Source organism: Oryza sativa, chromosome 1 (assembly GCF_034140825.1).
Source record: "Oryza sativa Japonica Group chromosome 1, ASM3414082v1".
NCBI classification, from domain to species: Eukaryota; Viridiplantae; Streptophyta; class Magnoliopsida; order Poales; family Poaceae; genus Oryza; species Oryza sativa.
Window position 1 is genome coordinate 38,078,063 of NC_089035.1, and position 24,750 is coordinate 38,102,812.

At 46.5% G+C, this 24,750-nt stretch overlaps 4 protein-coding genes across 8 annotated transcripts; 1 reads left to right on the forward strand and 3 right to left on the reverse strand.

Moving 5' to 3' along the window:
• Positions 1-1,062: 1,062 nt before the first annotated feature.
• Positions 1,063-2,620, reverse strand: LOC4324794 (putative UDP-rhamnose:rhamnosyltransferase 1). The gene has a single exon (XM_015764367.3). It carries the CDS (start codon positions 2,586-2,588, stop codon positions 1,167-1,169), a length of 1,422 nt encoding a protein of 473 aa, XP_015619853.1. The 5' UTR covers positions 2,589-2,620; the 3' UTR covers positions 1,063-1,166.
• A 4,539-nt stretch (positions 2,621-7,159) lies between these two features.
• Positions 7,160-13,471, forward strand: LOC4324795 (transcription factor LHW). 5 transcript variants are annotated; one of them, XR_010738169.1, is made up of 11 exons: positions 7,160-7,511; positions 7,820-8,059; positions 8,163-8,244; positions 8,557-8,598; positions 8,683-8,742; positions 9,418-11,061; positions 11,161-11,262; positions 11,748-11,812; positions 12,244-12,384; positions 12,475-12,600; positions 12,774-13,368. XR_010738169.1 is itself a non-coding variant. In XM_015764342.3 (11 exons), exons 1-11 carry the CDS (start codon positions 7,402-7,404, stop codon positions 12,939-12,941), a joined length of 2,769 nt encoding a protein of 922 aa, XP_015619828.1. In that variant the 5' UTR covers positions 7,160-7,401; the 3' UTR covers positions 12,942-13,471. The 5 variants fall into 5 exon arrangements, 4 of the variants coding, with proteins under 4 accessions (XP_015619828.1, XP_066162213.1, XP_015619837.1 ...); XM_015764342.3 differs by having other exon boundaries at positions 11,759-11,812; positions 12,774-13,471; XM_066306116.1 differs by having other exon boundaries at positions 7,160-7,508; positions 11,759-11,812; positions 12,774-13,471.
• A 245-nt stretch (positions 13,472-13,716) lies between these two features.
• LOC4324796 (E3 ubiquitin-protein ligase PUB23) lies at positions 13,717-15,205 on the reverse strand. Its single transcript, XM_015764378.3, has one exon. It carries the CDS (start codon positions 15,148-15,150, stop codon positions 13,927-13,929), a length of 1,224 nt encoding a protein of 407 aa, XP_015619864.1. The 5' UTR covers positions 15,151-15,205; the 3' UTR covers positions 13,717-13,926.
• A 6,828-nt stretch (positions 15,206-22,033) lies between these two features.
• Positions 22,034-23,303, reverse strand: LOC4324797 (dof zinc finger protein MNB1A). The gene has a single exon (XM_015790622.3). The coding sequence runs from the start codon at positions 23,050-23,052 to the stop codon at positions 22,063-22,065; it is 990 nt and encodes a 329-aa protein (XP_015646108.1). The 5' UTR covers positions 23,053-23,303; the 3' UTR covers positions 22,034-22,062.
• Between the last annotated feature and the right edge of the window lie 1,447 nt (positions 23,304-24,750).

Sequence of the window (24,750 nt, forward strand, 5' to 3'; positions counted from 1 at the left end):
TGGAGTTGTGGTGCTTCTTGATATGTGCATATGCACGTATGCACGCCAATTTGTTTGCTTGTTGTTGAATTGAACAGCTTGAGATTGTGATGGCTCTATTCGACAGGGATGCAAAGTGACGAGTAGATATTGCGTGTGCCGAAGATGGGTGTGCGCAGCGGGTTGGCATTGTCCGGGACACGAGGCTATACCGCCCACCTCCGCCGCCGCTCCCGTAGACGCCGCTACCGCTTGAGCTACGCGGATTCAACCGGTGTGGCGACGAGGTGCAGCTGCGTGCCCTGAGTACGATTCCGGCGACCGTCGAGGGAGATGGGGTTGTCCTGTCGCGTGGGGGCGCTGCTAGATGCCCCGGCCAATGGTGGTGTGTGGCTTTCTGTCGTGGCCCAGCTCCCTTGCTGCTGTCGCCTGTTGTCGCCCGCCGCCGTCGCCGCTCCAGTGCCTGCCGCCGCCACTCCCACGTCTCCGTCGCTCGCAGGCCGCCGCGCCACACCCGCGCCTCAGCCGCTCGCAGCGCGTGGGTCGCCATCGGCGAGGAGGCCGTGGAGCTCAGCCCGAGCGCCGCCGCCGTCGTCGCTCCAGTGCCTGCCGCCACCACTCCCGCGTCTCCACCGCTCGATCGCCGCCACTCCGGCCCTCGCCACCCGTCGCGGGAGAGAGAGAGAGGGAGTGGCGAGGAGGGAGAAGAAACTGGAGGGAGGGAAGAGAGAGAAGGGACACGTGGGTCCCACATTTTCTTTTATGTGTCAATGACAAATGGGTACCACACATATTTTTTAGTTCTAAATGCCACCTAAACGCCACATGTAAAGGAGACCAGGTCAATAGCGCCACGTCAGTAAAACCGCCCTCCAAAACCGTCTAGGGAGTCAAATTGTACCGGTTTTAAGAGTTTGGGGGTCAAGATATCCAGTTTTATGGTCTAGGGTCACGGATTAGATTTCGGAACTTATTCCCCCAAAAATCGATCGGCAGTGCTGTCGACCTGAGTCCATGGCCGAAGGGCCGGATACCGTGGTTCACTTCATGTTAACCCAGTAGTAGTTTCATCTTTTAGCGAAGTTATTATAAACGCAACTTTATTCCATCACTCTGTTTAATTCCAAAACATCAATTTGCTTCTACTACAGTGACGCCTGAAGACACAATCACACAAGAAAACAGCACTATCCTTGTCGCTGCATCTTGTATTCTGACAGGCACTTGAGAAAATCTCGCACATATCGATCGTTCACCTCATCATCCCCAAACACCTTGGCGAGCTCCTTCACCTTAACCCCGAACTCGTCGCCTTCCTCTCCCACCATGACTCTCCTCAGCGCGTCCACGATGTCGTTGGCCGCGAACGAGCCGTCGTCCTCGTCGCGAGCCACCTCGACGGCAACCTTCTTCTCGGCGAGCTGCCTGGCGTTGAGGCCCTGCTCGAACATCAGCGGCAGCAGCACCAGCCTGACGCCGTTCGCGAGGCCCTCGGCGATGGAGTTCCAGCCGGCGTGCGTCAGGAACCCGCCGACCGATGCGTGAGCCAAGAACTTGACCTGTGGTACCCAGCCTCGGCAGACGACTCCGCGGCCGTTGACGCGCTCCTTGAAGCCTCCCGGCAACCCGTCGCCGTCGCCGGCGTCCGGCGGCGCCCTGAATGCCCAGATGAACGGCAGCTCGGATGCCTCAAGACCGAGCGCGATTCTCTGCAGCTGTTCGGCTGTCAGCTTCACCTCGCTGCCGAACGCCGCGTAGACGACGGAGTTTGGTTCTTGCCTGTCCAGCCACCGCAATGTCTCCTCGTGGCCGGCGACGTCTTGTGGCGGCGGCGGAGGGAACATCCCTATTGGGATCACCGGCTTCTGGTAGAGCTCGCCGAGCAGCTCCAGCCACTCCGGCTCGAACTCCTGGTTGCTCCTGACGGCGACGAGCTGGCATCCTTCGATGGACTGACTGAACCGGTAGCTCTCCGACACGCCGGATTCGTCCGGGATCAAGCTCGGTTTGAACAGCTCGCGCGCCTCGTTGCCGCGGAACGCGACGGTGGTGGGGAAGGGGACGTACTCGGGGACGGCGGTGAGGTGCGCCGGCTCCGTCTTGGCGTACGGGCCGCGGCCCTGGAGCGTCTCCGCGGGACCGAAGAAGCAGAGCGCCGCGGCGCCGAACAGGCTGAGGAACGCGCACGGCACGCCGTGCCTCGAGGCGGCGGCCGGCGCCCAGTACGCGGCGTAGTCGGCGAGGACCCAGTCGGGCCTCGACGGGCCCGTCTCCTGCAGCAGCCGAGACAGCTCGCGGGAGAAGGCTTCGTCGTAGGCCCGGCGGAGGTAGGGCCGGAGGTCGTTGGAGGGGAGGTCGATGGTCGCCTCGGCGTGCTCCGGCAGGTGCTCGACGCGCGGCAGCGGGATGTCCACGACGCGGATGCGCCCCGCGAGCGACGGCGGCACGTCGATGAGGCGGCGGGTGTTCCTCGGCGTGGAGAAGAGCGTAACCCGGTGGCCCTGCCGAGCCACGCGCTTGGCGAACTCGGCGAAGGGGAGGATGTGGCCGAAGGCCAGCCATGGCAGCATCACCACGTGCATGCTGCCGCCGACGCCGTCGCCGTCCATCCGAAGACCGTGGCGATTGGCCAGCACACAATACGGAGTATTTTCCAACCAATTTGGAGGGAGGAGAAGAATGGGTAGCTCTACCGCATTGGCTTGACTATCGATGGTCAAATAGGGCGGCAACGGGCGTATACAAATTGGGAAGGAGCAAAGCAAACAATTTGTGTGGCTGCGTCAAGGATGATGATATGTCATCACGCTTGGATTGGATGTAATGCAGTATCACTATCATGGGTGAAATTCAGATGGCGATATGCAGCCTGTCGCTAATAAATTATAAATATTTCTCCTGCAGCATCACGTTGATGGATACTCCATCTGTGTCATGGATGGGAAGGAGTACTCCATCTGCATGGATGAACTATAAAAAAAAGCGTATATTAGGGTAGGACCAATTTCAAATAATTAAAAAAGGTGAGGCTTCGAATCTAATTTGTGTAACCCACCACCTTATAGAGCTAGCCGGAAGACCCCATAGACATTTCTACTGTGGACCTACTCAAAATTTGAAGCCGTGGGGCCATAAGCATAAAGTCCCACTACACATGAATGATTATAGAATTGCTAATTCTAGAAATTATAAAGGGTACCCCTTATAATTTCGTTTAATCCCTCCCACAAGCATAAAGGCCTTAGTTCGTTTAAACCCTAAGAGATGAGAAATGGAGGGGATTGAGGAGGAATAATTCCATACCACAATAGGTGTGGAATAATCCCCTCCAAATCCCCCTCAATCTACTTGTGGGAGGGATTAAACGACCAAGGCCTAATATTCACTTTCCATCAATTGATGAATTTGAATTATCCCATCTTATAGCTTGTGGGTATAGTTTGTGAAAATATGAGAAGGACAAAACGAAATGATCTAATAGTATATTTTAGTATATTTCATGTCAGTGTATGCTGAATTTGATTATGTATGGACTTTATAATAATTGGTTGTAGCTCGTTGAGCAAATGCCGGAATATTATTCCATTATCAAAAAGGACATTTTATACATAATCAACTAATTATGTTATAAACTTGAAATTTTTTACTTCTGTTTTTATCTCTTATAATATTCGTTGCAATGCCTTTTAGCTAGTACTCCATCCGTTCTAAAATATTACAACTTTTAGCATTTAGATTGTCTTAAAATATAACAGCTTCTCCACCAACATTTCCTTCTCAATCAATCACGACCCATCACCATTCAATTTCCCCACCTTCTCCACTTCTCAACCAATTACAATCTTTCACCATTTTATTTTTCCTACTTTTCTAATAATCGTGTCCAACTCTAATACTCCTTATATCCTGGGACAAATCTCTACTATTATAAAAATTGAAGATGTTTTTGCCGGTACTTTTGGTACGGCATCCGTGCTTGATTCGGTTTTTGAGTTCAATCTCTTTTGGAAATACAGATCCGTGTTTGAGTCGGTTTTTAATTTTGTTCATTTTTAGAAATATAGAATGAGTCATATAAGAGATATCTTTAAAAAACTTGCATGCTAACTTGAGACGATCGGACCCCTAATTGTGGCTCATGATTTTGTAAAAAGAATATCCAAGCGAATTCCCAAAGTGAATTTCACCTAAGCTAAACCGTACAACAATAATAAAATTAAAATAGCCTTCACCCGTTGCAACGCACGGGCATTTTTCTAGTATGGTACTACATAAAAGAAACTATAGTGATGGTGGTGGGTCCACCACAGATGACAGATTAGATAATCAGAGCATGTAGATCGGTCGAACGTTCGGACCTTGAAAAACCCCCAAAATACGTTTCAAATTTAAGGTTGAAAATCCAATTTTTGACTGATAAGTATAGACATGGGCGAAAAGATGAGGCCGTAAGTACATATACTAGGCGAGGCCGGTGGGGGGGGTTGGATATGGATATGACACAAGTTATATCTAGCCTAGTCCAAATCGATAATATGATGGGCTTTATTTAGGAATAAGTTCACCAGACGTTCCTCAGCTATACGTCGAGTCTGTTAAAGGTCTCCTGACCACAATACCAGAAATGTGTACCCTAAACTATGTAAAACCATCCAAAACAAGATCCCAAGGCAGTATAGGTACCCGGTTTTGCTAACGTGGCATCCTAATCAGCAAAAATAAAAAAATGTGGAACCCACATGTAAGTGAGAAGGAAAAATGTAGGGCCCACATGCCAGCATCATCTTCTTCCTTTCTCTTTTCTTCTCTTCTCTTTTGACGCCGACAACAGATGGGGAGAGGTGGCCGCCGACGACTCCGCGCCACTCGGCCTCGTTGACGGCGACGACGACCAACCGGCGCGCTGCTCGGCCTCTTGCTCCGAACAACCCAACCCACAACCCAGCAATGGATGAGAGGGAGATGGCCGCGAGGAGAGCGCCAAGCCTAGCTCGTCGTGGCGTGGGTGGCGTGTGGTGTTGCGGGCGATGGGGTTCGAGGACGACGACTACGTAGATGATGCGGTCGGTGAAGTTGTGAACAATGGCGATGGACTCGCGCGCCGCCGCTCGGACCCAGGTTGAGCGCCTTCTTCACCCTCGAGAACCCAGGGATGGCGTACGAGAACCGCCCCGTGAACGTGTCGGCGAACCTACCGCTGGTGGTGGAGCCATCGTTGACCTCCGCGCGAGCGTTGTTGTCATCGCCGTCTCCACGCCCTCAGGACCAACGGCAACTGAGGGGATAGGCACCGCCGACGCCCCCGCCCTCGGGAGCAGCGGAGGCGGAGGCGGAGACGAAGGCGGCGGCCGGCGGGTGAGAGCGGCGACTGCCTCTTTCCCCCTCACTCATCGGCTCATTTGCCCCCTCTTCGGCCGTCCTCCTCTCTCCCCCCTCTGGCCGGCCTCATCTTCCCCCTCCCCGACCGGCACCAGCTGCCGCCGCCGCCGCCTCTCACCCCTTTGCTACCGACGGGTGAAGAAGAGAAGGGAAGCTAAAAAAAAAGAGAGGAAAAGATGGAGGAGAAAAAAAGAGAGATGTTGACTAGGATGTGGGCCCCACATACTTTTTTTAAATTTTTTTTGCTGACTAGGATGCCACGTCAGTGAAATTGGGCATCTATACTACATTGGGACCTTTTGTGGACGGTTTTACGTAGTTTAGGGATACACATTTTTAGTATTGTGGTTAGGGGACCTTAAACAGACTCGCGTACAATGAGGGACGTTAGGTGAACTTATTCCTTATACATATGACGTATTGGGCCCTAGTCCAACGTAACGAAATGGATAGGGTCTATCTTGACTTGGACCAGGCCTACAACACAAGTCCATGTCCTTCGATGACTGCGGAAAATTTATTTGGGCCATTAGGAAATCAGGATTAGGCTCAGAGAGAAAGACAATAGAATTAGGAGTAGATTAACTCAGGCACATGGCTCGTCCCAAGGAGACATTGATTGTAATAGAAGTTCCAATTATCCTGTCACGTCAGTAAACTACTCAAACTTCTAACATCCTAGTCCAAACAATCAGCCGTGCTCATCTGCAGTAATCCAAGCCAGACATTGATCCATACCCCTATGCCACTGCCTAAGTCGACCAGACCATCGGTAACAGCGAGCCCGGAGTTGATTAAGGCGCAAACAGCCGAGTTCGCAGTTGAGATTAGCATCAGCAGCGAGTTAAAAAGGACTACGGTACTGCACCCTCCTCAAAAGAGACGGAGGCTACCGCCAAATAGAATTGTTAGCTGCAACACCTAATCTGCAGCCTAGCGTAATTAATTAAATAAGCTAATCCACAGATCTTAACACCCCAACATTCCCTGGCACGCAGCGCACGGTCAGCAGCAGATGGCTGGTAGGAAATGGCCCATCTTGTAGCCACTAAACCCAAAAGAATATGCCCGAGATAATACAATCAAGTGCTAAAAGCCACCTTTCAGGAGCCTCAATGGCATACTAGCTGCGTGGATACGTGTGAAACCAGAGTGTCATCTGTTCCCATATCTTTCCAACTTGTTGGAAATAATAATTCATTAGAGCAAATCTTTTACTATAATAGCTAATTCATATAATAGTTACCTATAAATATATACTACCACACATAATTAATATCTGGTCTCACCTCTCATACACACATGTATATTGGAGCCCGTGTTATAGCTGGCTATAAATTTGTAGTCCGCTGCTCTTATTTCTTCTTTCTTATCTTCTTAAAATATGTTTATAGCTGGTTTACAGTACATGCTCTAATAACGGCATTCTGATATTTGATAGTGACATTAATCAATCTTTACTCCATAGTGCTGGAGTACCAAAGTTGTTTGAGATGATATTTCGAAGCACTTCGGTTTGGTGCCAAACTTTTGATATTTGAAGTATTAATTTTCAATACCGCAGGTAAAACATTTCAATATTCTACCAATTCTTTTGTAGTGCTAAAATCTCCCTAGGCTTTTGATTATTTACTGGTGTATAAATTTGTTTTAAGAATATTCAGAACTAACGAGCAGTAGATAATTTTTTAATACCGAGAGTGCCCCAGGTGGAGAGAATGATGGCGGTGGGCCGTCATCTCCTAGGAAGCAGTGCCAAACCCTTCCTTCCTCCTCTCGTCCCACCTCCTCGTCTTGCTCCACAGTACACTCGCACACCCACCACACGCCGTCTCTCTCAAAACAAAATAGAAGCCCAATACAGCCAGTACACCAATCCCCCCACTCCCGGTCCCCTCGGATTCCGCCCATGCCGCCTTCCCGCCGAGAGCCCTAGCCAAGCCCGCTCGCTGCTTGCTAACCCCCCTCCGCGCGCGCTCACCCGAGTCCTAGGGTTCCAGCGAGCGGCGAGGAGGTAGCTCGTTCGCGCGCGCGTCAAATCCCATGGCGGGCGCCGCCCCGCTGCGCGACTCCCTCCGCCGCCTCTGCACCGACGTCGGCTGGTCCTACGCCGTCTTCTGGAGGGCCACCCGCGCCGCCGACTCCCAGCGGTTGTGAGCGCTCTCACTCTGATCCCCTTCCCCTCCCTGAATTTTCTCCCACACACCTCAGTTCAACTCGACTTGCTAGTTGCTACCACCAGTACTGGTAGTGTACTCCGTAGTTGCTGCCGCCGTGGTGGAATTGGCTGCAGAAGAACTGCGCCCCTTTTTTTTTTTGCTTCCTAGGACTGCAATAAATGCCATTGATTGCCACCTTTGCCGCAAACAACTGGACAATTGGTCCTTCCGATGGCGGGTTCATTGATTTTGGCTGGAGCTGAGTTCGAATTGCACTTTCGTTTTTGGCTTTTGTGTGGCAGGAAATTGGTGTGGGGGGATGGGCACTATGAGCGGGCGGCCGGAGCGCCGTCGATCTCCGGCTTCGAGGCCATGGACCTGCTGCTCAAGGAGAAGGCCGCGGCGTTGCGGAGCGGCACCGGGCGCGGTGGTGGCGGCGGCGAGGGGCACGCGGCTGATGGCGCCGCGGGACACAGCCATGACAGGGTGGACGCGCTCGTGCACAAGGCCATGGCGCAACAGGTCCACGTCGTGGGAGAAGGGTAATTTGGTTTTCGTTACTAGTAGTGTTTTGTTTTGGATTTGTGCTCTGGTTCTATGGGGGTAGTGGTGTGATTTGGTTCTGCTATTGCTGTTGCTGGCCAGGGTGATTGGTCAGGCTGCACTGACAGGGTTGCATCGGTGGATCGTTCACGATATTGTTGATGAGTGTGAGGAAGAAGATGAGGTAATTGCCTTCGATATTGCCCTAGTTGGTGGTGTAGCTCAAATTTAAAATATACATGCCTTAAGTACATTTAGGACTAGGAGTTACAATGTGGATTGATTCATAAATTAGTTGCTCTGAACATATGATGTACTGTTCATCATACCATTCCAAATTAGAGCTGCTGTTTCAGAGGACAAATCCCCTTTAATTTGTTTTCTAGGTCACTCTGCTTGCTTTGCTAACTCTATTTGTTGTATATTTTTTTTGTTTTTCTGTAGCGAATGAGCTTGAATTTCGTTGTTACAACTCTTTAGTTCCATCTTGATGCAGGTATTGCTAGAGATGAAGGGCCAGTTTTGTGCAGGAATACAGGTCTTTATGCTATTTCTTTCATGTTCCATTACCATCAGCTTCCCCATCCCTCGTGTTCATCTAAAGATGCTTGCTTCTTAACAGACAATTGCAGTGATACCTGTCCTTCCACGAGGCGTTATTCAGCTTGGCTCCACAAAAATGGTAAGTTACTTACTCATTATGGCCTCGTGAAGGTGCTGAGATTACCTACTCCCTCCGTCCCAAAAAAACTCAACTTCTACAGTTTGAATTTTGTCCCATAAAAAACCACTTTCTACCATCCTACCTACCCTCAGCACGTAAAACGAGAAATTTTATTCCTTCAATACTCTTTACCTACCTATCACTCTTACTATTTTTTCAATGATTAAAGGTATTTTTGTCATTCTCCATCTCCACTAATTTCACCTCGGGATGCTAGGAATGTATTTTTTGTGGGACGGAGGGAGTATATCCTAGTCCTTTGCAGAACAGTAACCCTTTATTTCTGCTTTGCTCACACTTTCCTGTACTAATGAAAAGAAAAAACTTTACTCTATCACGAGGTTCAAAATATATGGTTTTCTTTATATATATTTGTCTGCCCCCAACCCCCCCTTTTTTTTCATTTCCACTTCTGTTTCCTACTTGTAGTGAACTTGAACCGTTCTGCTGACAATTTTGAACAGTGTGCCTCCACAAATTTTGAAATAAAGATTAGGTTAGGGGTCTTATTCTATATCCTATATAATCCGTCCTGGATCCTGATGAGCTAGCAGAAACAACAAAAAATGTTCCTTCTGTTTTTTGTTTTATTTGTTCAATTCAAAATTCAGTGGTTTCTATTTTGTTTCAAAGGTTATGGAGGAAGCAGCATTTATAGATCATGTCAGATCTTTGTTTCAGCAGCTGGGTAGTTCAACTGCAGTTGTTCCGTGTGGTTCCTTTGTACAAGATTCGATTATGAGAACTCCATTTCACAAATCACTTGGTGTGCCTACCTCTTCGCACTCGGAAGACCTTGCTGGTGGTGGAAATACTTATAATGATGACATGATTAACCACCAGTTCAGGCATCAGAAGTCACCAGCCTCGACAATTCAGTCATTTAACCCTGTACAACAGTTCTATGCTGGGCCTACTTTCTGTCGTCCAGTAACTATTGCATCACGTTGTGATCTCTTCCAACCTGACCATGGATCAACCTTTACTTTGAACAGTCAGTCAGAGGACAATAGATCGACAGCTTTACTCAAAAATAGTGTTTCACATTCTAAAACATCAAATGATGCCTTTTCACACGCTTTTAACCCCCTCAATGAACCCAACGTCTCCATTTCAGGCAGAAGAGAGTGTGTAAGCATAGAACAACATGGTTCTTGCCGTAATGGAGAAATGGAAATAACAATAGGCCGCACTGCTTCTTCAAGTTGTACAGGCAAAACAAATATTATCAATAAAGTGGATGATTTGCTGAGTCAGGATTGTTTGGTAGGTTGTCAGGCAAGCAATGCCACATCTGTGAACAGAAAGTTTCAGACAATGTCCATTGTTGATAATACAAAGCTTCAAGATGGTTCTTATGCAATTCCACATGCTGCACTTGTTGACTCTACCCAATATTCAGACTGCTTTCAATCGCTTCTTGGCACAATCCAAGGTAGTTCTTCCAGCAATTCAAATGCAATTCATGTGGATACTTCTCATAATGCTGTCCATGGAAAGAGTAACTTTTGCCCTTTAGGAGATAGGAATGCTGCTAATTCAAGTGACTTGGCTGAACTTCTGGCATCGCCAATACCATTAGAGTTGACTGGGGGAAACGATTTGTTTGATGTACTGCAACTTCAGCAGAAGCCAAATGGTTCAAATAATAGTGAAGTAAACAATCGTCAATCAATGCCTTATGGTTCAGAGCAAGCTGTTAAGTCTCTGATTGGATGTGTGGATGATGATTTCACTGGATTGATCACAGAAGCTGATCCAGACCAGCTCCTGGATGCAATAGTTTCAAAGATAATCACAGGGCACAAGCAGAACGTGGATACCAGTGCTTCTTGTAGTACTACAGTGGCAGGCTTTGACAGACCACTTCATTCTGATTGCCACCTATATACCACAGGACCATCATCAGGGCCAATATTTTGTAATTTTGCCAGTGTTGCTCCTGTAGCAATTAAAACTGAAGGGCCTGCTGCAGGTTCCAGGCAATCATCTTCTAGTATAGATAAATCTGCAGGATGCTCTCAGACACAGGAAAGTTACAAATCACAGATAAGGCTTTGGGTTGAGAATAACCATAGTGTAGGATCAGATAGTCTTTCAACTGGACAAGCATCTGACAGTCTTTCAACTGGACAGTGTAAAAGGAGTGATGAAATAGGTAAATCAAACCGAAAGAGATCTAGACCAGGGGAGAGTGCAAGACCGAGGCCTAAAGATCGGCAAATGATTCAAGACCGTATAAAGGAGCTTCGTGAAATAGTACCTAACAGTGCAAAGGTAACAGCACCAACACATAGATACCCCTATATTGACCTTTAAAATAAAACACATTATTTATCATATTTTTGGTACTTAGATTTCTGTTTGATTAAACAGTGTAGCATTGATACATTACTGGAGAAGACCATTAAGCATATGCTTTTCTTGCAAAATGTTGCAAAGCATGCTGATAAGTTGAAGGGATCTGGGGAGCCAAAGGTATGTTGCATGATAGTACTTATTTTTAGTTATGTATCAGTATCTTGTATGAACAAGGAACAGCCATTAATGAGAGTGAACATCTAGCACAACAGATAATGTGGTACTTTTCCTTGTTATTTAGTACTCCATCCATTTCTTATTATAAGTTGTTTTGACTTTTTTCTAGTCAAACTTTTATAAGCTTGATCAAATTTATAGAAAAATATAATAATATTTCCAATATAAAATAAACATACTATCAAAATATTTACAATGTTATATTTAATGAAACTACTTAGATATGATAAGTGTTGCTAAATTTTTCTATAAACTTGGTTAAACCTAAAGAAGTTTGACTAGAAAAAAAAAGTCAAAACGACTTATAATATGAAACGGAGGGAGTAGTGAATTAGCTGAGCCCAAAACAGACAATCTCTACATTCTTGATATTCTTCGTCGTTCCATTTTCGTCATTAGCTTGCTGCTACTGATAATTGATACAGGTAAATGACAGGCATTACATGATCAACATTCAAATTTCCTATGGTCCTTTTGGAGATCTCCTGGAGTTAAGAGTTTCAGAAATCAGCATTGTCTTGTTTCAGCAAGTCTTTTTGGAACCTGCTGTTCATAATGAAATGTGATTGAAGTTGTTTTAAAGCCAAAGTTGTCAATAAATGACTAATTTATCTGCCAATAGCCCAATAGGTCAAAATTTTCGAAATTGACTGTTTTGTATTTTTCGATGGTGACAGACCTTTACTATCATAAATTTGTGAAGAATGCTATTAACATAATTTTCTTTCTTCAATGGGTACTTTTCAAGTAATCCCATTAGATTTCTAACTTGATTAGCCCCGATAGATAGAAAAGAAAGGTAGATTTCATTGCTATATTTCATTTTGTCAGAGTGTTTTTTATGAATACATTAGTAATCTAACTATTAATTTACTCAAGCTACCCTAATCCGTGTGAGATTTTCTTGTTTCATGGAAGCAGATTGTTAGTCATGAAGAAGGTTTGCTCTTGAAAGATAACTTTGAAGGTGGTGCAACCTGGGCCTTTGAAGTTGGTACGCGATCTATGACATGTCCAATCATAGTAGAGGATCTCAATCCACCCCGTCAAATGCTTGTGGAGGTATTTGCTACTTCTCTGTTTTCTTAGTTCTTGTAAATGCTACTGCACGGTAATTCTGAGTGATGATTCGAACATGTTGTAATTGTTCAGATGCTTTGTAAAGAGAGAGGAATCTTCTTGGAAATAGCTGATCAAATTAGAGGTTTAGGGTTGACTATCTTGAAAGGTGTGATGGAAGTTCGTAAAGATAAGATTTGGGCTCGCTTTGCTGTTGAGGTATTAAATCTTTCCTCGTCTCTCTTCAACTTAGTACCAGTTCTTATGACTATCAATTTTTCTGCCAAAACACCAAGCAAAATCACATTCTAGCGTGATTTGATTATGAAGCTACAAGTGGTGTGGACTGAGTAGTATATCAAAGTTTAATTAAAATATTGAAATTTCTGCAGGCAAACAAGGATGTAACTCGGATGGAAATATTTCTTTCTCTTGTCCATCTTCTGGAACCTAGCACTGGGAGCTCTATTTTGTCAGCAGGTGTTGAGAACACTAGCCTGCCGCGCGATAGTTTCTTTCCATCGTCTATTCCAGCCTCTGGTTTCTCCAACTGCTTGTGACACGATGTACCATACCTCAGCAAGTGGAGCGCTGTGAGTGGGTAAAGTTTCACCTGCCGTGACCTTTTCTCCCTGCCTTGTTCTAGCTGCCACAGATAGTTACGCTGACTCCAGTATCTTGTTGCCTGTCTCCACGGCTGACGTTGTGGCAAATTACTGTTCAGTAAGGGAGAGATGTGTGTTTTGTCCTAACCTTAAACTACATCGCAGCCAGCCTTTGTGAGGGAAGAAGCTTTAGCGTAGGAAATTGTTGTTTTAGGCAGGCTCCACAAGTGTAAGAAATGCAGTACATAAATGATTAGAGATTTAGAGTTAGGATAGCATCAGGTTTTTCTGCTATGTAATATCTGCATTCATGTGCCCATTTGGCTCTCTGGATCTGCTAACCTGGTTGTGTATTTGCAGTTCGGTCTTTTTCCTCTGTTCAGCAAGTACCACTTGAATGAGTGCCTCACCATTTTTTACTGAATACTGAGGTGTGTAATTTGGAACCGCAGATTAACAGAATACACAGATTGTGATTACTCTAAGTAGTACGAGTACCAAGGAGTAGATAATGGACTTGCCTAATACGTATCCGTATCTCATTACACTCATTACGCATATCCACAATATTTCAGGTTAGGATCCCATTAAGGCAAAGTTCCTCCATGGAGGTTACTATTGTCTTTGTTGTATTCCTCGTTTTTTTTTCTAGCCCTGGGATGTAGCTAGAGTGATTCTAATCCCAAATTGAATACGTGTAGCATGCAAGATCGAGGAAAACACAGCAAAATAGTCTCTTGAACCAAAGAAATGGGATTATCCTCAAAAGAATAAATGAGCAACCTAAAAACAGCTCAGTTGAGATACACATATCTTTTCTCTAGGCACAATCATGTTCTCTCCTCTTGATCCAAGTAAATTTGGAAAAAGAAAAAAATGGCAGCAAAAAGAAAGAAAGGAGAAAAAAAAAGAAGAAGAATGAACAATGGAGTGGTGGTCGTCATGATGGGTAAAGCGCCAAGAAGCTGGGAGACAAGCATGGCGAGGCCCTCCAGACCCTGGAGTGCAGCTTGAGCACCTCGTGCGCCTTCTCCTTGGTCTTCACCCCGCACTGCTCCGACCGCAGCGCCAGGCACAGCTTCCCCACCACGCCGCACTGCGCCATCTCCTGCAGCACCGCCGGCGTCGCCGCGTGCCGCGCCACCGACCGCAGCACGCGCACCGCCCGCTCGCTCGCCGCCTCCGACACCCGCAGCACCTTCTTCCCCACCACGGCCACGCCCGCCGCGTGCGCCACCAGCTCCGCGCGCCCCTCCGCGCACGTGCACAGCCGGTCCAGCACGGCCAGCGCCAGCTCGCACACGCGCCGCTCGGGCTCGTCCAGCAGCAGCTCCACCAGCGCCGCCACCGCGCCGGCGCCCACGATCTTCACGCGGTGCCGGCCGTACGGGCAGAGCGCGGCGAGCGCGTGGAGGGACGCCTTGGTGGCCCGCGCCGAGACGCGGTCGCGGACCACGCCGACCACCTCGGCGAGGAGCTCCGCGTTGAGGCCGATCACCCACGCCGGGACCACCGCGTCGGCGAGCGTCCTCACGAGCTGCACCGCGTGCGCCCGCGACTGGAGATTCGACGAGCGGAGCACGGCCGTGAGGGACTCCGCCAGGTTGCCGTGCCTGGTCGAGACGCCGATCAGCTCCTGCTCCGGGATCCGGAGCGACGCGAGGACACCAACCGCCTCCTCCCGCGCCGTCGAGCAGGCGCTGCCGCTGGTCACGACGCGAGATAGCACGTCGAACACCCCGCCCTGGGACTCCAGCATTGCCCTGCTATCCTCGCACTCCGCCGCCAGCTCCCGCAGCCTCCTGAGCGCGCCCACCTGCGCCGCGGCGGCGTCGGACAGGAGCGACGCAACCTCGTCGCTCGAAACCGGTCGTAGCGCGGCCACCTCCTCGTCCACGGCCGACCCGGGGGAGACGGAGGCCGCCCACGACTGGATCAGGCGGCGCAGGGTGTGGTTGGGCGTGAGCTCCAGCCCGTGCTCGAGCGGCTGCCGCGTGACGGGACACGTCCGGCGGGCCCCCGGCGCGGCGAGCCACCGCGCGATCGCGGCGCGGTCGTACGAGATCCCCGTAGGGAGCGTGACGGGGTCGCGCATGAGCTGCAGCGAGATCGGGCAGACGAAGTAGGACGGCACCTCGGCCGCCGCGCTCGCCATCGCTGCCATATCCGTCACCAGTAGTAGGAGTGCACCAGCCGATCGCCACGCCACGCACTTGTTCACCGGAATGCGCGCGAGGGCCAAGAATATATACCGCGAGATGGCGGTGGCGCGCGGTGGTGCGCGTTCGCGAGTCGTAGCTGTTCTTGCGGCTGCGGGTAGGGAGAAGAAGAGGAGGAAGAAGAGGAAGACGCGCGCGTCGCGGAGGTTGCGCGGCTGTGCGTTGGTTTGGTCGCGGTTTTAATTTAAGGCGCGGGGGATTCGTCTAGTGGCGTTCACATGCGTCGCGTCGCACCACATCACATGCTACGCCGCGCTTTGTTTACTCGTCGCTCGCGGTTGGGGTCAGAGGGTGCTGTATTTGCGTTTTAGTCCCTTGGGTTTCTTTAATTTGGGGGGACTAGCTCCCTTTCCTCCTTCACAAGGAGAGGCTTTTGAGTTTCGGTTTGACTTTAATTTGGTGAGGTCATGAGCGTTCCGTGGCTAAGGTTTCCTCTGACTTTTGATGGTTTGGAAAAAGTATAAAGATGACACTGGGAAATTGGGAGCTCAATGTGAACGTCTTGTGCATAAAATCAAAGGTTAGTCTGTAGTAAGATCAAAGGTTATTATTTTGTATGATTATATTCGAAAGAAAACTGTACAATGCTTAAGTTTCTTTTGTGGCGTTGATTATTCGGGACACGTTTATCTTAAAATTCTACTCCAAATTTTGAAGATTTAGTACAACTATTCTAACTTCATGGCACCGCAAATAAGAGGTTTAAGATTGAAGAATTTTGATCCACATGACGAGTTGCCATGCTATGATAGAAGGCAATAAGGTATCAATTAATTGTAAATTATTGCCAGATAAGTAAGAATGATGTGACACTAACTTACTTTGATCACCCAGGTAATGGATTGCCCATTTTGCATATAAGTGATAAATGGACTTCTTTATTTGAAAATGACGCGCGTCGACTATAGAAACTCATCACCGTCCCTTCAGTTACAAAATGCTCCTTTTCCTCATATAAGACGAATAGTCCTTGCTTTGAAACAGTATCAGTACACACACAATTGCTATCAATCCTCAATCAGTAACTACTAACCAATATTATTTCTCATTTTGACCTTTGCTCCAGTTTCCTCGGAGAACACCAGGAGGAGTCTTCCCATAATTCACTCAATCCCAGGTCTCCTTTTGCAAAAGTAACCTATTCCAGTCAGTTGATGGATTGGAACAGTGGGAAAAGGCTCCACTGGTTGACCTGGAAAATTTCCGAGATTAATTAACAAAACCGAGCCGGTCAGAAGCCTAGCGATTAGCGCTGGCTCTGCACTGTTAACACTTTTGTTTATTCAGATCTCTGACCTTGCCGGTGCCCTGCATGTTCCGTTTCTCTTGAGATGTGCGCGCCCCTGTTCGTATTAGGTGCCCTAATTGAGGGCTTGAGTGCTTGACCAACTAATTCCTCAATTCTTTTTTAGTGCTCACCTGATCTAAACAGATGATCAGCTCTTATCTGTCATTTTGAGTTTTTTTTTCTAATATGATCAGCTCTTATCTGTCATCTTGAGGGTTTTTTTTTAATCATTGATCTTCAGAATCTTTCTCTGGATTCATCTTTCAGGTGATGTACATGATCTTTCTTGTTGATGTGACACCAAAGATTTTCTGAGGGGAAAAGTGATCTTTTCTGTATTAACAGATCCGTGATTCAGTGAATTGGTTGCTCTCTACCAGTTGTATCCTTGTAGCAACTAGAGAGAAAATGAGAAAGCGATGTCCACTAGGTTAATTTGTAGGCCAACTTATGGAATCACAGTACTCCAAGTCACCAAAGCTACCAAATTAGCGTTCGAAAACGGCTACATATATAGTAGTGATTGATTAGTAACTCTTAGCTCCAATTGGAACTTGAGAACTGGACCCAATTACCTAATTGGACCACTAGCTAGGGTTATTTTCTGTTTCCAATGGAGTAATTAGTGAGTGAAGGAGTAACAAAATTGCCAACTAACCTAATTGTTAGGTTCAACCAGGAGTTTGGTCCACCGTTTTGCCAAATCTAGGGGTAGATATATTATTTTGGATTTTTCAGAAAAGAAAAGCCTCGTCTGATGTATATCTGTCACTTGCAATTAATTAAGGCTATTGTCAGAACACATGAGAGACCATTTCCTCCTAACCTTGCATGTTGTTCTCCATCATGGCATCATGTCACTGGTACGTTTACGTTGGATTCTAGATCCATCTGGTACATTTACACAATGTCAACGATAACATTATTCAGAGGAATTGATCATCCACATCGATCGATAAAAGAAGTGTTTGACTTTTGCTAACCAAGATTCTAATTCCATCAATTTTCTACTGCTAATTAACTGGAGTAAGCTTTTGTACATGTGTGGCTGATACTGTTATAATCGATGAGGCACCACCGGTAGTGTGTACAAGATCAGAATTCGGCGCTACCTTTGTTCTGCCTAACCCAGCGGTAAAAAGTTAAAAAACCGAACTGACCTGCTATAACTGAACATTGATTCGGTTCGGTAATGGTTGGCTAATTCAGGTTGATTCAAGTGCTTGGCACGAGTTTTTGTCTGAAATAGCAAATGGCTCCATGCGGTGGATGGTGCAAATGTGTTTTTGTCTGACGCCGACGTCGTTTACTTTTTGCCATTTCCACTTTCTTAACTAATTACCTTTCATTAATTCAGGATGTATGTATGCATGCTTAGCAGTAATCTGACTGGTACTACTACCAGTCTATCGATTAGCTTAGCAGCTAGCTAGGTGGTGAGATCAACGCTCGCGGCATTGACCTTTCACCATCAATGGCGTCACACCGTTTGTTTCATTGTTTGAGCATGTGAAAAACTCAGTACTCGTGTTGGTTTTCAGCTAATTAGCTAGCCTGGAAAAGAGCTGACCGGTCTCCTTGCTCTCTTTAAAGTGCGTCGCTGTCGCAATGGATGGCCCAAGGCTGGTACACGTCGGTGCCTCCTCGACGCGCCGCCGCTGAACCAGCCGTGTACTTTTTGGTGCATCATCTGTGCTGTTTTTGGTTTTCTCACGATTGATTCGCAATCTTAGATAGAAGTAGCACACTGCAAATTGCAGTACGGCTCTACGTACGGGGCCACTCCATCAAATGATGTACTACTCCCTTGCAAATGTCAAACATACAGTTAATGATTTCTCTAGCTGTTTTTGAAATACTAGACGTCTTCACAACCACTCTCTTGAAAAATACGCCTGACGAATAGGATTTTTTTTCTACTACTATAAAAACACATCGTCGTTCTCCTCTGCACCCCTTCCCATCTTGTGCAGCGCACATTCCAGAAAAAAATGCTAGAGAAAAACAAAAGGAAATGTGCTTATTGCGCGCTCCATAACAAAAAAGATAAAAAATAGCAAAAGAAAACAGGGGAAAGAAGAGAGGAAATGTGGTTGGATAAAAAGAAATTTCCACTTTATGCTAGATCCACATCTTAGGCCCTAGCCCATTTTTAGTGGTATGGCCCATTGCAATACATGGTTATATTACCAGTTTAATAGAAAAGCAACCATTTGTTCATCTGTTTTGTAGCAGTAAATCATAATCTCAAAAATCTCGAACTAGCTATATATTTTTTTCAATAATCAGATGTAAATATAGTAGTCATAGTATAATTATATTGTAATTTGCATTTAGCTGCAGTACAATTTGTATGCAACTTAAAAAAATTCCACGCTAACACACTATTTTCGTGAAGCGGAGGTCGCGAGACTGAATCTCCTCGTCCGCACGTGCACTATGATTTTTTTTCTTTCCAACTTAAACAAATCTTGGAGTAATAAACCTAATGGTTTAAAATTAAGTGAAAGCTACATACATGTTACGTTGTGATTACATGCAAATGACGCAAGTTACAATACAATTGCACCATAACTATTATGTACTTACATTTGATAAATCGTGAGAATGCTGATGACAAAAGCCCAAAAAACTTTACGTAAATGGCGGCCTGAATCGTAGTGAGCCTTAATGGACCAGCTTTACCACAGGGACAACGTGTTAACCAGCCCAATTACAAATATGGTTCAGTTTAAATTTGGCCCATCTGTAGATGAGGCCGCAAATTGGGCCTCCAGAAAGTGAGTAGGACTGGCAATCAACCTCTTCTAGTCAAAGACACCCTTGAAAGCTACTCCACGCAAGCATCCATAGCAAGGAAACGCTTTTCATGGACAGAATCGCGCAGCGTAAACACAATTCCCAGCAATTCTGTCAAGTGTGTCCGGCCAGTGGCCAACGGGATAGTTCTTCGTCTTCACGTTGTACCTAGCCTCCATGCCACTGTCCCTGAAGGCCTGAACAATTTGATGAGTGTAATCATGACACTGTCCACTGTACGTATTTACATTCCAGAAGTGAAATTAAACAAAAGGATTATCCCAGTAATACTTCAGTTGCAACTGCAAAGACCTGAAGATTAAAGGAAGGTGAAAGAAACTGTGTCTTGATTTTGATCTGGAGCATGCGTGAATGTGCGTAGTCAACTCTTCAAGTAAGAGTAGTTTTCTATGATGGTTATTTTTTTTGGAAGATTTACTAATGCAAATGATGCTGCTTAGATGGCGTCATTAGCTAGGCTGCTGCAAGGATAAGGCACCGTATACGTGTGGAGAAGCCAGCAAAATGCATGGATCGATGGCATCGGAAAGAATGCATCAATCCCGTAGTTACTGTTGCCGAGGTATATTAGCATACTATATTCAGTCTAAGAGTTGAAATCAACCGAGTTGACTGCAACATATATACCAATTCTACTGCCTAGTGCTGATCAGTGATCACCTCCTCTCTTCATCTTCTCTTACAATTTAATTGCTCCAATTGTAAATACTGAACACACAAAAATTAAATATTAGAACCATAATTAGATAGAAAGATCATAATAATTAATTCTGCACAATTCTGCTACCTGGAATGTCAACTCATATTGGCTGGTTAATTACTCACATGCATATATATACATGCGATTTTGTGAATGTGAAATTGTAAATGTGATCTAGTCCCATGTGTTCTATCCCATTATCATCGCGAAACCACAAGCCCTGCACGCACTGACGGAGGATATGGCCATTTGTTTACGTCGTTCGAGTACAATTTGATACTACAGGTAAGCTAGGGCTAGGAGGGGAGATCGATCGGTTGGGAGCTCCCTCCTTGGATCATGGGCCAGCTTCTTCTTCTTCTCCTCTCTCTCGGATCCAGACCCGGCCATGTGCATCCGGCCCTAGGCACCCTGAATTCTGTAGAGAGGGGAGCTCCCAAGGTTGATCATTACTGCTGCTGATGCACAAGTCAGACGAGCAGTGGATTCCAAGCATGAGGCTGCGACTGCGAGAGGTTAACTGAGGGCGGCCATGCATGTAGTCGAGCTCTCTCCCCTACGCAATCCATCCATGGCGCCGAGCCGATGCATCCATCCGTCGTGCGTGTGAGGCGTTGACCCTGTAAAATATTGCGCGCACGGGTAGCGCAGTGAGCAGTATCCGGTACTTCTGCATTCCATGCACCCTCGAATCCTCGATTTTGCCTTGGTCAATGCAATTCTGGTACAGTATACCTGTACTTTTTATACATCTAGTAGTAGTGTTGTTGATAACTGCATGTACTTGCATGCATGCATTTCATTGCTACTTTTGACAGTTGAAACTAACCACATTTGGATCATGCAAGTGCATATATTTTGTTAAGTTTAACCACTTGTGTCAGGGACCCAAGGACGTACAGTTCATTCTGAAGATCACCACACAACTCACTTTACAGCAACAGTTCAATGGTACAGCAGTGATGCACTATGCATCCATATGAATTAATCACAGGGATTACTTTTTTTTTATCATTTTGCAGAATTGGCCTTAATCACGTACTGAATGTGCAGCTGGATGGTCTTTATAGGACATAAGAATTGGCAGCTTGATTTAGCTAGTCTTTTATTAATTTAACCCAGCTCATTAGCCTTTTAGTTTAATTGAACACCGTGATGATGCAGATAACATTCTACTGGCTGTAAAATCTAGAAAGATACTGAGTGACTACAAGTGGATCCAGACGAGCAATCTCTATCTTTCAACAAGATATATGAGCAGTCATGCCGAGACCAATGAGGCAATGGCAGCTACTACTCTCCTGTGAGTTTAATTGGGCTGCTTTTGTTTGACTAACAATCTCGACCGAGCACAAGGGAGACAAGGGACACATGCACTGTGGAATGCTTGCCATGCAAGGTATTAGTTGCTTCCCTTGTTAAGCCACATACAAAAGAACTGTACATGCAAACTATTCATTCACAGTGAAGATGCCGCCAAAATAAGCTACTAGATCTATAGAATTTGGATTTTTTTTTTCATCGATCGATAGCCATTTCTTCTACTGACTATTGCGCTGTTAAATTGTCATATCAAGCTAGTCTCGTAATTTCAAATAGTTCTTGCTATCTTTCTTCTACTTTTCATGTTCTGCTAGCTAGATCATTGAGAACACATATGCATATATCGAAATACATGCATAAGCAACTTCAGCTACAGTAAAACGGGGGGAAAAAAAAAGGACTTCTGCCGCAATGCTAGCTTCAGCAGAAGATTTTCTGAAGTTGAACCTGCACATAAAACTTGTGATTATAACATCACTACTCCATATAATCAAATATTTTTCAAACTTTATTGTATTGGCTCTATCTCACAAGTATACCAATTACCCTTAATTACTCCCTTCACATGAGTGATCTAGCACCTAGCTCACCCTCTCCCTCTTCAAAACAAGCATAGCTCTATATGTAGTTCTTCCAAACAGAAACAAAAGAAAAAAGTTACAAACCAATCGCAAGAATAGCATGAGATCGATTAGCTAGAAGAAAAAATTTTAATCGTATATATATTTATGGCATGTAAAGAGCCTCCAATCCTTGGCAATCCACGCTCCAATCATGATCAGGAGCGCCGATCATGCACTCATGGAGGCTCATGGCGTCGTCGGGAAACGAATCCAACGAGTCGTACTTGGGCTCCTCCCATGTCGACAAGCTCGGCACGATCGAGCACCACGACGACAGGCTGCCGGCGCCGGCGACGTCCGTGGGCAAACCTAGCGAGTCGAAGCAGCTCTGATCCATGGCGAAGTTGAGCTCGCCGAGCGCGGCTTGCACGCTCGCGTCCGTGCACAGCATGGAGGTGGTTGCGGTGGTTGCAGTACTCGTCGGGTCGTTGCCGCTCGCTGGACTGGACCACTCGCCGAACCCGTCCTGGTTCGGGTCGAACTGCGCCGACGCCGCCGCCAGGATGCCGGGGCTCAGATCGCTGGACGCGCTGAACGTGTCGAACGCCTCGTCGACGTGCCCTCCCGACTCCGGCGTGACGGCGCCGAGCCCGGCGTCGGTCGGCGGGTGGTTCAGAAACTTGGCGTACAGCATTGCGAGGTCGATGGTCGAGCCGTCCGCCGCGGCGGCGACGTCGGGCATCGCCTGGCCGGGGTTCGCCGGGTTCCCGACCATGCCTTCCAGGACCATGTCAGGCCGGACCGGGCCGGGGAACCGGTGGCCGAACGCCGCGTCGCGGCCGCTCGAGACGGCGTCGGCCGCCGACCGCGCCGACGACGAGGACTTCCCGCGGCGGTTCTTGCGGCAGCCGCCGCCGACGGGGACGTTGCGGAGCGAGCCGCCCTTGGTCCAGTACCGGCGGCATCCCTTGCAGAAGTAGCGCGGCTGGCTGAGGCTGTAGTTGTTGTAGTAGCAGAACTTGGTGTTGGGCGAGTCGCAGCGCGGGCAGTTGGGCGCCGCCTCGGCGCCCTGCTTGTACCGGCGATCCACCAGCAGCGACGGCGGCCGCGGCGCGTACGGCAGCATCGCCTCGTGGTGCGACGACGACAACATCGATCTCTCGGCTCGATCGCGATCAGCAGCCTCCAAGCTAGAGATAGCTAGCTCGCTTGCGGCCAAGAATATATATGGTGATGTGAGATGTTAGCTCAGCTCGATCGATCGGTGGCGCGAGAGGAATTGATTGATGGAGGTGGCAAGAGAGGGGGAGAGGGAGAGGGAGGTGGTGGGGTTTTTATATGGATCACAGGGTGAGCTACTAGTAGCACAGGGTGGGAGTTTTTTCCGGTTACTGGCGCATGTGCATGTGAGTTTGCATGCAGACTTGCAGAGCATAGATCGATTTGGGGCGAGCTGTAGTGAGACTATTTGTAGGATTTAATTTGGGGTTAAAGAAATGAGGTTAGGCAGGAGTAGCTCCTAATTAATCACCCCCAACAAACTGTGCTTGTGCAGTCCCTCCTTAGTGGCTACAGTAGTCTTATTATCGCATAATGACGCAACAACCACTGTGCTAGTGATCAAAGGACATTGGTACAAGGCAAATTTTCGCGTCGATCTGGAAAATAATGGAGCTTCAACCCTGTGCATCTTGTCTCAGTCTACAGTTTTATACTGGCACACAGGACTGATACTCCTATATCTCAATTGCTCTCGTGCAAAATTTCGAAATAACTACCCTCTATAAAAGCTGCTACGGTGTTGATTGTGGATTAAGGCCCTGTTCGGCTGCATTAGCCGAGCCAAGAATCAACTGGCAGCTGGCCGCTGGCTGCAAGGCAGCAGCTGTAAAAAGGCAGCCCAACAAGCCTTAACCCAAAAAACAGATCAAGTAACAAAAGAAATTTAAAAGAATACTACTACTACCTTTATTTCTTAAATATCATTGTTTTTTAAATATGTGATGTAGTTATTTTTTAAAAAACTTTGACTGACAATATTTATATAATTAGTTAGTTAATTAGGAAAAAAATAAAAGAATACAGCTAAATCTATCATCAAAATTATCTTTAAAAAGATCTCCCTCCATCCCAAATTGATTATTTTATATGTTTATTCACCAAAACTAAGGATAATTTAAATCGCATCAATTAAGACATCATGCACACCATTTTCCTACAATGCATGCATTGATTAAAACACCACGCCAATTACACCATTGTCATGCACACATTCTCCCTTGCTACATTAATTATATTCGATGGAATTCGTGTCCATGGGATTTATATGATGATCAATTTGAGAAATTTTGGATTTCATTATATGATGATCAATTTGGTAAAGAGGGAGTATCATCAAAAGCACTTTAAGCATGTCTAATATATTTGTCTATTTGCACAAATATCTATTGATAAAAAATAAGTAGTCAAACACATTAAAAAAAATTCAACCTTTATGATATGTCTACTAGTGTAAAAGTGGAATTGTTCTCGTCCTCCTTTCACCCCATCCCTCACTGTGCGAAACACACATCTGCTCTGCGTAATTGTCAGATCCAATGTTCTTCAGTCGCTCTCCTAGCCTATCCCATACGTTAGAACCCATGAACATGTTACTAGTACTCCCTTCGTCCCACTCACTACGGCGCTCACATATTTTAATATTTAACTTTTTAAATATTTGACCAATAAATAATTATTATAAATTCAAATTTATTTGATGAAAATAACAATATTGGATTGTTATTTATGTTTACTTTCATTATAATATATAATTTTATTGCTATAAACATTATAATATGTGAGAAAATTT